Raw genomic sequence first — 12,232 nt, forward strand, 5'->3', positions numbered from 1 at the left:
TGCCACTTTCCAGTGAAATAAGATTTAAAAGTGAGTTGAGTCTTATCCATATTTACAAGTGAATTAAGATATTTAATCTCACAATGCAGACATCCAGGAAAAGGAAAGCTTATTTTGTCAATAGGATTGTGATTTTATGTGATTCGTGGAGGAGGATGTTGAAGAAGCTAAAACCAATGATGTTCAGCACTAGATTAACATTTATGAGAACTGACCAACTTTTGTATATAGGACTGATGTTAATATTGTCCAGTTCTTCCTAGGTGCCAAATGAGAAAATTTAAAGTTTAAAGTATTTTCTTTTGTTAGTGTTGACTTGTGACCGACTAGTAGCAAAATGTAACTGACCAAATTGTGTGTGAAAATCAACCATTTTTTCCTAATCATTTCTTGTAATATTTCTCTGAGATGGACATAAAAGGCTGCACTTCCAACAAAACCCAACATAACGGGGTTATTGATTTAACTGGGGTCAAGATAAGCAAAGAAAAATTAGCATGTCTTAATCCACTTGTAAATATGGATAAGACTCAATTATCATATATATATATATATCATTGATTGGATAGAAATATAGAAACCAATTTTTTCTAATAAAACATGTTTCTTCAAAAATACTTGCCCAATCATAAAACCTAAATAGAACTACCACTTCTTTGCAAATCCAGCCCTCCCAGATACTACTCTTAGCTAAAGGGAGATAAAGGTTGTCTGCCAACCTATTTGGCGGTTGGGCAGAGTGATCTCCCCTTACATATTAGACTTGTTGGCACAGTATAAGAATATTCCCATTATTACTGGAGCGGAGGGCATGCTCCCTGGGGATGTAACTGCAGGAAGGCTGGGAGGGTGTATGTGTATTAAGACTGGGTAAGTCCAACGAAACATCTTTTACTAGGAAAAATTGGTTTCTTCAAATACATTACCCAATCATAATACCTTAGGAGAATAGATAAGAGGTGAAGGGAGGTACATTCACTTACCCTGGAGATACCATATCTGGTCCCCTAAGGTATTGAGACAGGTTCTAGGTAACCTGAATGGAGGAGACTCCATCTGCTGGGGCGCAGCTTCAAAAGGAAATTAACCACACAAATCCAGCAGAAGCCTTGAAGCCTCATCATAAGTCAATCAATCTGGAAGGGAGACTTGTTGAGCTGTGGACATAGGTCCTACCAGACCAAACTGGCCTCTCTGGGATGACAGGTCTTGGAGATAAAAGCTACAGAATGTGGACTCTTAATCTCCATCCCACAGCCTGACTGATGTCGGTTAGCGAACAGTTCCGGTCTTATGCTCGAACCTCTTGAGCCAAGGTGTGTAAAAGTTAATTGAACTGGGGTTATTTTCCTATATGTTGAGCGACTAACTCCCTTACTCCAGGATATCATATTCTGTTCCAAACAATACTCCTGTCCTTTTATGAGATGTAGAAAGAGGCGTGATCTCCCTTGATGCAATGTCTCTGTTCCTATAAACGAAGAACCTGAAAGCCCACACTGGGTCTTGCAGGTGGCCTTTAGTTGATGTGTCCAGATGAGACACAAGATTCATGACAAAATTTTAGTTACCCAAGGAAGAGAGACAGTATTTGGTGATGAAAGAGGATGCTATCATGAATAAGACTGACCCCTCTTGTCTGAACTTGTAAATCGGGCCTGCTGATAGGGCATGTATTTCAAGAATTCTGCATGTAGTTGATAATGCCTGAAGAGACAAGATTTGTTTGTTTGCGCACTACTGGGTGAAACTGACATTTGACTTCATATGCTTTCGGCATGAAGGGCTGTCGCACCTGAGCAATTCTTTCCATAACTGGTTGCAATGTTTAATTCTGAGGGCCTGTTTGATATGATCCAGACATGCATGTTCAGGGCTCAAGACAAGGATGAAACAACTGCTGTCATGATTGTGTGAGTAGATGGAGGAAAACCTGAATTCCATGGAGTTTCCAATGCAAGATTGATGAGGTAGTTAGTCCACAACTCCACCCGAAGGAGTAAGGTAGAGGATAAAGGCAGTGCTCTTAGCTTAAGGCTGACTCCCTTGCATACCCTGAGGTATTCTGAGTAGAAGATAAGCTATTTTCTGTCAGTTGGAAGACAGCCCAAGAGAACAAAAGTCCAACAATGAAGTGTCAAGAAAGGACATCCAAACCATATGTATAAAGTGTGGCTATTTCATCCCTAATGCGGCGAGATCACTGTCAATGCTGGGATTCCAAATGAAAAGCTGGTGGAGGTATAAATATTAGAACTGCTGACGAAATGATGGTGATGGCAGGCCAGAAAGTTTGTAGCTCTCCCTTTAGACTGCGAATGTAACTAAAGTCAGAACCTTCCGTTCATCATAAGATCAACATATGCTGGGGTGATGGTGCATGTTGTTGATGGATTTGTTGTCAGAAGAAAGAGCTCTGGGGGCAGAAAAACATCCTCAATGTTGGCTTGGAAGGCAGAATCTTTATGTGCCCTCGTGTAGGGTAGAATCGATGATGGTACTGGTAGAACAGGCAACAGCATCTTGGTTTGTGGAGTGAGACTAGTATACCCCGTGACACATGACTTACCTGGTGTAGAGTGACACGGTCCGTCACCCACTAAACTCATGAAAACACCCTGACTTAGGAACCATGATTTCAAGACAGTCACTGAGTAAAGAGGCTTTTCTCGTGACTGAATGTAGAGAAAACTGAGAAGTGATATCTGTTGAGGTGTGAGGATCTACTCGTGGTATCATACTGAATGAGTATCATGAGGTGGTATGAGTTACACTGGTCCCCGCACGTAAGCAAAAGTCTGGTTCGATGTACTGGAAGCCCCGGCTGTTATTGATTGAGCCTGTATTATTGATGTTTGGCCCTTTGTTATCCCTAGTATATGGCCTAGGCCGGTCGCAACTAAATTAGGCCATCAGTGTGAGGTGGATATCATTAGGATCATCAGTGGGGATGGGTTGTGGTATTTGATCCATGTAACCTGTCCGTATGTCTGCTGAATGAGAGGGAACTTGGCTGTTTGTTAGCTGTCCCATTTTGATGGAGGAATCAAGTCGGACCCCGAGAAGGCAAAGTAGGGGGAGTTCCAAAAACTATGAGTCCTGTGGTGGTGACTTGGGTGTGGGAGTTGTTTCCGAGCGTGTTAACGTTCAGCGCTTCATGGCTAAAGGGTAAGTTGAATTATCTCCCTTGTTCCCATAAAGATACACACAGGAAAAAGTGATAGACGATTTCAAAGACCATGCTTACCTGTAGTGAAGGTTAAGGATGGCCTGCACAGGTAGAATCACTGAAGCATGGTGTTCCAAGGCTAAAAATACCATGGTAAAAGAACTCACTTTTACATACATATATAAGGTGTTCTTCAGAGCATAAAGACATGCACACATGCAAATAATGTAGAGTGAACCTAACTTATGAAATCCCATAGGCCACATGCGTGAGTGACTAAGTCCTCGTTAAGTATGATTTAAAGTTTATGCAGATAAACATGACTCAAAGGTCACCTAAAGAAACATGCATGCGCAGGAGGTGACCAAATAAACCAGGTATAGAGTGCTGACCTGTACCAGAGTGTCTACATTACACACAAAGAACCTTCATGTAAAGGGAACTGAGGCACTGTTATTGGGATGTACACAGTAGGTGTGACAAAATCCATTATGAGGCAATACTTGTAGGGAAAAAGCCCAGAGACTGCCCATGCAAGACAAATATGTTCAAGTTGGTGCCCCGAGGCTACAAAAGCCTTGGATAGAAACTCGCCAACATGTAGCAGTTTGAAAGGAATTACATATATAAAGGAGTTATATGAGCACTAGAGACCTGCACATATAAATAAGTATAGCAGAAAATGGTTGTGAAGTTGTCTAGGCTCCATATACAAGTACCTAAATGTGTGACGATGACAAAGTGTGGCAAACTGTAAAGGCAGAACTTTGTCGTAATAGAAAGAGAAAAAAAGTTGGAAATATAGATGGAGTATACTTTCCTTAGAAGTGAAAAGCTTCTCTAACTTGTAGTGATATATTTTCCACGTAGCTTCTGGCTTTTGCGTGGTCTCTTGTGACAAGAATGTGCTTCTTGGCATGAGCAGAAGTAATAACTGGGATATTCTTACACTGTGCCGCCAAGTCTAATGTGTAAGGAGAGATCACTTTGCCAGACCGCCAAATAGGGTGGAGGACAACTTTTAGCTCCCTTTAATTAAAAGTAGTATTTGTGAGGGCTGGATTTGTGAGGTAGTGGTAGTTCTATGATTGGGTAACATATTTGAAGAAGAAAGGGCATAAAAATCCAAACTAGTTTGCAACAAAGAGTTATAGCAAAACTGATCACATGTTAGTGACTGCCACAACATACTATCTGACAATTTCTATTTAAATTCAGAATAAAAATCCTGCTAACTTAGCCATGGCCTCCACACCAGCTTTGGCAGCTGCACTAGGCACCACAAAGGCTGAACCACTTTCTGCATAGATTGTGGTGATGGCAAGGAAAGCTGCACCTGGTAATTAAGTATAAACAAAAATATTTAGAAACCATAAATGTGTTGGATGCAACTGCAATGCACAGCTGCCAACCCTCCAGGCTCACAATTAGTGAAAATAGGGATAACAATTTGTGAATTCTGGCATAAATTCGTGAAGCGATCTTTGAGTCTGGGAATATTTGTCAGAACAAATGTTTAGCATGGTCTCCAGCTGATAAAGGTAGATTGTGTTCAATAAGAAAACCACAAACAATGCTTCAGCATTGGTAGCTTGCAGGTCTTCCATCGAGAGCTGAAATCTTCTGCGAGTTTTTAATTTTTCCAACTCTATGTGCTTTTTGTTACCAATGTGCTTCCTCACATCGTCTCTGCCACCATGCCCAATGCTAAAATTTGTGTCACACTGCATGCAAAAAGCATGATGTATATTGGTGTTTGATGGCTGAATGCACAGCCAATTTTTGGTATATTCCAAATTAAACTTCGCTTTTTGTGCAATACATTTCATTTTCCTTGTTGGTGGAGACGTTTTCAATATGCAGTGTTGAATGGTAATTCAAATCAGTGTTTGTGGCGCATGCGCAGAACAAAATTCCGGTTAGGCCACAGTTTCTCTCAAAAGCATTTGTAAAACTACTCTTACACATATATATTAAAATATGCTAAAATGCTTGCTCCTGGGCAAACTCTATCAATCAGCTATTCTTCCACTAATATTGTGACCAGCAGTACGGGACCGTTTCAATCAGCTATACTTCCACTAATATTGTGACCAGCAGTACGGGACCGTTTTGGCAACTGCTGATATCATACCAAGCGCTTAACAGGAAATTGGTTATTTGATTAAAGATTCAAAATAATTGACAATTGGGGAATTCATGATTTTTTAGCATGTGGCATGAATCTGTGAATCACTGAAAAAGTCATGAAATTCACACCAAAAACTTGAGGGTTGGCAGCTATGTCAAAGAGATACAAATGACAGGCAAAATTCTGGTCAAACATATCAGGAAAAGGCATAAAAATTTATACAAAAAAGATGATATTTTAGCAAAATCATAACTTTACATTTATATTATCATAGGCATTTAACAGTCAGAAACTGCATTTTGGCTTATCTGAAAAGGTGACTGGCTAGTTTTTATCCTTTCAGACCTTTTACTTGGTATTGTTGTTATACAGTAGCTCCTGTCTTATATGCCCCTGCCCTCATTAGCATCCTCCTCCTCTACCTGGCCAGTTTCCTTGGCACTGAGGAGTTTGTGTACAAAGGTACCCCTTGTGTTTGTCCAATCTTCTGATGCAGCATATGGCCAGCATTTTAGGCCAAACTGAAAATTTACCCTTCACAAGAGGCCCGTTTTATCTAATATGTGTTGAAAATCTGTTTAATTCATATGGTTATGTAAGTAATCTGATTTTCTCTATCGATGTCTGTTTCCCTAATGTCAGGTTTTCTTTACTGACAGAAGAGAAGTGTCAGCTAAAGTACATTATAACCACTGTGTTTAATATTACATTATTATCTTCAAATGTTGATGTTTACAGGAAATAGGCTTAACAAGGCTGCTGAGTTCCTCTCTCTGATGATTATGACTGGAAAAAATTGTCAAGATTATAACACAGTCAACATAAGCTAATTAGAGTTTTGTGGATTCAGACACACAGAGAAATAAACCATGAATAAAACAGGATACTTAGGACAGAATCAAAGTATCACATAACAGTACGTGTATCACTTCCTTTAGAAACAAGACATTTCGTCTACTCTACAAAAGTTTTGTGTGCATGATTAAATTACAGTACAATTAGTAACATAGGAATAAAGAATCACAAAACTTAAGTACTTCCTCATTTAAATGGAAAATGTTTACTTCAGAAGAAAAATTTACTCAACAACGATGGTGAGAGTTCAAGAGTTCTTCCTGAAAAATTTGATGTTGGAAAGACTCAAATATACTACATCATAACAGATAGAATATTCTGCAGCAGTGGGAAAATGAAGTAAATGAAATGAAAATGATTCTGATTGCCAAGTGATGTTTGCACCAAGATTTAAATGATGTTTTTGAATGGATTTGCAATGCATGTGCCAAAAATATCCCACTGACATTTCATGCTTAAGAAATCAATAATTATTAATGTCTGTTCACTTGAAATTAGTCAAATCTTAATAAAAAGAACCTCCTAATAACTAATGCTATTTTTAAATGAAGAAATTAAATGCTTTTAAGTTATTAATGTCTGTTCACTTGAAATTAGTCAAATCTTAATAAAAAGAACCTCCTAATAACTAATGCTATTTTTAAATGAAGAAATTAAATGCTTTTAAGTTACATGTATCTCTCTTGCTACATACACATACATGTACTTCACACAAATACAGTCCCCATCCAGAATGGCCACCCCTTTTATAAAGTAACCTTGACAATGCAGCTAGGCTGGCAGTATAAGAAGTGGACCATTGTACACCTAAATATGTATAAATATGTTGTAGAGAAAACACTTCCATTTCTATGCACTGGTTTTACCTACGGATTTGCACAAGCAACATGCATATTTTAATAAAGAAGCAAGAATATGGAAATTTATAAATTAATAGAAAGAGATGAAAGTACTAAATCAGCAAAGTGTCTATTATTATCAATGTTTACAATCTTAGAATCATACGCAATCTCTTGGCTCATAACCCCAACAACTACCATATGCAGAAAACAATGGACAAAGTAGGACTTAGACTGTCTACTTCAAAACAAAATCCTGCATATCGACAAACTGGCACATTTACCCCTATATAACTCAGATCCATCCATGAACAGCATGGATCCCTATATGCCATTATTTCAGCCTCAACAAATCTAAGTTATACTGTAGACAGACAGACATGTGTTATACATGATAAAATAAGGTAATACACAAATCTTAATTTATTTATAATATGTTATATGAAAAAAATCCTTCACTGCATTGATTTATTTTATTAACCTATAGGATCATCATAATAAATGTTTGATTGATCCAGCGTAATTATCACTGATCGTGCTAAAATCCAATAAAAACCAATTTAGTTTTGTTTCTAATTCAACATAATTTAATAACATCAACTTAACACAATAACTGAATTTCATGTGCAAGTACAAGCCTCTTTAAGATATTCTCCTACAAAGATGCCACAATTTGTTTCTAAGGAACCAACTTTATGTTTTGATTTCACATATCCCTCTGCCATTATGTGAAAGAAACTTGAACTGTGTAATTCCAGGGACAATTTATGAAAGCTTTTATGCCCACCAACAGAACACTTTCATATTTCTCCAAACACTCAGTGCTGAGATTGCACAAACTTTCCTGGATTGTACTTTAACCATTTGTATTCACTTGCCCAGCATTTCTGATACTTTTCTTGTCTCTTCTCTTGATCATCACTCTAATTTCTGCTGCTTAAGTGGAAGCTGCACACCTTGCAAATACTTACAGATATTTACCATTGTCACTGCACAATGTACTGGAGAATGTTTATTAAAACACACAGTTATATAATTCTGGATTATTCACTCAGCTGGGAAATGTGACGTTCTCTGATTGGTCAATACCAGCCAGAGACCTTATACATTTGTTATCATTAATAATAAGAACAGTGTTTGAGGGCAGTACACCAGCTAGTTCTACAAGCATGAAAAATGTTTTGACAATAATCACACTCTTTTACCTGATGAGTAGATAAGTGGAATAAATCCTGTTGATCTGCTCTGCAATCAATTACTGAACTATGTCTACTGCAAGACATGGTTATGTACTCAATTAACACAATAAACAGGTCAATTAACCATTAAAAGGAATGTAGACTCACCACCACTTAAATGTTACATTAGGTGGTCAGCAGTAATTTTTGCTGCTTCAATAGATTAGTGACTGCTGGGTTTTACCAGTAAACTGGCAAAATCACTAACTATCAGAAGATTAGTGTCAATTTTGAGCCCTGCACTTAGGGGGCGCTCACCAGTTGTTATGTACTTTTGACAGTGAGGTATGTAAGGTGAAGTTGTTTGCACGTAAAACATGCACGACGGAGAGAATGTTGACATACCTCTATGCTACATTAATGTAATGTGGATGATATTTCTTTGGAGATTGTACTTTTGGAAATTGTACATGATCTAAGCACACTGCTAACTAAAATGACTGCTCCAATGTGCTAAAAAATCAGCCTAAATTAGTCTAAACTACACTATACATAGCAGCTATTAAAATAGGGAAAATGAATTTTGCCAGACTAGACTATACCAGCTTCTGAAAGTGCAATGAATGAATTACCAAATATATAAATGTAAAAAAGTTATCAGCTCTTTTTCATACAATTTACCTCTGAAGTTCAGGAAGTGAAAAAGACCAAGTGGAGCTGTGAAAGGTACACATCTGGAGTAAGGTCAAGCTGTATACTCTATAACCCATATTACACCCATCAATCATATACCATAATAAAAGGAATTAAAGGTTCTTCAGACTATATCTAAGATATACAAAGTCTTTTTAAAATAGCCAGTATAACCAGCGAGGAAAGCCGAGGAAATTATTTTTCTTTAAAATTCTAACCCTATGCAAAATACGAAACTGTAGAGCGCCACCGTGGCAACATCAGGGAGTAACTTAAAGTCCTTAAAGTTATGAGCCTAATAGAATCATCAAACTTTTGTCAATCTGAAATGAAATTTACAAAGCTGATTGAATAATATATTATGCCCAATCAGATCATGGCATATATACTACTATTCAACTTGTTTCATAAACTTCGTATCCAATGAATACTTGTGTAAGATCCTCTATTTACAAACTGACCTTGACCTGCTGCAATTAGCCTTTTGCCAATGTCCAGTGTAACGTAAGCTGTTCCATTCAGGACAATGTCTGTGACAGTCTTCCAACCATTTGGAGAGAGTCTTTCTGAAGGTGAGATGAAGTTGCCTGCAGCATTGTTGATGATGGCATGGGGAAGACCAAATGTTGCTACACATTCATCCACAGCTGCTTTGACTTCTTCTGGATTCCGTACATCAGCAGATAATGGTAGCACCTGCAGAAAAAAAAACTCTTTTTCTGAAAAATCTTTAGAATAAACTGTTGATAAATTCAATGATACATCTACTATGATTGGATCTGAGGTATTATTTTGTGTGTCTTCTAATGCCAAATTCTAAACATTTATGTCAATCTTGAGTTAAACATACTGATCTGGCTTTGAAGGTATAAATGAAATCAAACGATAGTGATTTTAGCTGTAAAGATGTAAGAAAACACTCAATAATTTTCCTTCTATAATGACAGCTAAAATGTTAAGTCACTCCCAAAGGAAAAGATTTACCACTATGGTACAGTATGCACCATACTACAATTTACATGCTAAAATTGTACATATGATATTTATTTGATAACAGAACATATCAAAACCCATATTTATGGTTGTTTCTTTACGTCATCGAACCAATTCTTATTACCTGCACTAATGAATCTGGTCCTATCAAGAGATTATCTACCCTGACAATCTTTCCTTTCAGCACATATAGCTTTAAGCTCATTGCCTATGGTTTAGCTAATTAAATATATTGTTTAACATATAAAGAAGATAAAAAAATATTATATTAATTAGCACATAAAAGGTGAAGACTTGGCTTCTGAAATCCAAAATTATTTATAACCAAGAATGTGATCATCTAACATGGTTGCCCCAACACAGTGCTTGAAAATCTGACCTAAATTAAAACCTTTGACAATGGTGTGACAAGTGGATTGTCAGACAAGAGTAACAATTCACAACAAAATGGCACATGATATGCCTATCTTGTGATCTTTATCTGACTAATGACCTTGGCAGCCGGGTTAAGAAAACAGGGCACTGACTAACATTCTCCCTTATGACCTTGACCCTAAGGCAGGGATTATTAGTGAATATGCAAGCCACTGTCATTTCAATATATGTAAAAGGTTAAAGTTTCGTTCAAATATATCTTTATTGGTTTAAAACTCATACATGGAGAGAGATCACAGATTTATATTTGTCCTTGCCATAACCTTGATCTTGATGCAAGGGGCATGGCTATTGTACGTGACACAATGATATATAACTGGTTAAAATTTTATTAAAATATCTGGATCCCCTGGTGGCTGGGTGGTCTGAGGTGCTTACCTTTACAGATAACTCACACATCTTACGTGTCCCCATGAATTTAAGCCTCGGCTCAACTAGCAAATTTGCTGGGTTGTGAGGTTCTTTAAAAAGTGTCTTCCAACACTCAGTACATTTATTTCTAGAAGAAGCTCCTAGATCCAATTTTCAGTATACATTTTTTATGCAAGTTAGAAAGTTATACAAGTTAAATGTTATGCAAGTTAAAAACTGACAATAACTTATTACAAATAAAAGGGGGGCCCCGAGTGGCAGAGTCGTTTAAAGCGCTCTCCGTTACGGATCGCTGCCATCTCACCTTTGTCTGCGTGGGTTCGAGTCTAGGATTCAGCCAATGTGGGTATGTGAGAAAGCCTGCCAGTAGCTTCTTGTGGGTCGGTGGTTCTTCCCAGGTTCTTCCTCTATCATTAATACTGGCCACCATGCATAGCCTATCGTGTATTGAAAAATGGCATTAAACCCAACAATAACAATAACAATAACAAATAAAAGGATTTTTAATAACAGAAAGAGGTTCAAATTTGGAAACAGCAAAGACTCAAAACAGTTGATAAACAAACAACCAATTAATATGTACATTTAACTGTATTTACCTTATTTCCTGTCTGCTTTTCTATTTCCTCTGCAGTATTTTTTAACACATCCATCTTTCTATAATTTAAGAGAAGGTAATCAGCACATATTGCAAACTAGGCAATATTAAAGGGCTCTCAAATAAAGAAGAAATTAACTGTCCTTCATTTTCTCTATATTTTAAGGGACACCAGGCTGAACAGTCCTAACACTAACCTCTTAATGCTCAGCACCTAGTGACACAGCTGCTAGTACAATTATTTTTGTAAGTCTTTGTATGACTCGGCTGGGGTTCAAACCTGCAGCCTCCTGCATCCGAGGTGGATACTTGAACCACTTAGGCTCTGGTGACCCTTTTTAGTCCACATACTCGACCAACATTGCATGAATCAAGCAGAACATGAAATATATAAAGCAAACACGTTCCTAAAATCTTTGTACGATTTTGAGAATGTATGTCCTTTCTCCAAGTCATCATCCAGAATATAGAAAATGCCACACACAATTTTAGGTACTGGAAGTTCTGTACTAGCAAGTGAAGGTCTTGGATACCTGAACTTCCACTACCAAATAATTATTTATTTTTAAGTTGCATGGAATTTAAATGAAAGATTGACATATAATATGTTTGACAGCAATACGTATACAATCCAATTTATGAACCTTGTGGAAACTTCGGATTCTTCTGATTTCATGATTTTTCTAGACATGGAAAAGCCATAGCATTTCATCCAGGTCTTTGAGGGTTTTCATAAGTCTTTCAGATGATTGTGGTAAAAACTTGTACCTTGTAAGAGGAAGTATAATATGACCTAAATACATTTAAAACAAAAACATTATTTAAAACTGAGTGTCTTTGGACATTATGGTTTAGTCATGATCAAAACCCATCCTACAGGGTTCAATACTCTGCAGAAAATACTTACATGTTAAGATATATAACCAATAAAAGTGAAAGACAAAATATCACATGTTCTACTTCTTGTTC

The 12,232-nt window shown here is 37.2% G+C and overlaps 1 protein-coding gene across 1 annotated transcript in view; it reads right to left on the bottom strand.

The window, feature by feature from the left end:
• The window catches only part of LOC149780518 (2,4-dienoyl-CoA reductase [(3E)-enoyl-CoA-producing], mitochondrial-like), a 29,280-nt gene that overhangs the window by 12,879 nt on the left and 4,169 nt on the right, over positions 1-12,232 (bottom strand). Inside the window, exons 3-5 of the mRNA XM_089937515.1 lie at positions 11,265-11,322; positions 9,327-9,561; positions 4,406-4,505 (exon numbers count right to left, since the gene is read on the bottom strand). Of these exons, the coding sequence (XP_089793641.1) occupies positions 4,406-4,505; positions 9,327-9,561; positions 11,265-11,322 (393 nt within the window). The remainder of the gene's footprint in view (positions 1-4,405; positions 4,506-9,326; positions 9,562-11,264; positions 11,323-12,232) is intronic.

The sequence above is a fragment of the Sinohyriopsis cumingii genome, chromosome 16 (assembly GCF_028554795.1).
Source record: "Sinohyriopsis cumingii isolate HCF-2022 chromosome 16, ASM2855479v2, whole genome shotgun sequence".
In the NCBI taxonomy this organism is placed as follows: domain Eukaryota; kingdom Metazoa; phylum Mollusca; class Bivalvia; order Unionida; family Unionidae; genus Sinohyriopsis; species Sinohyriopsis cumingii.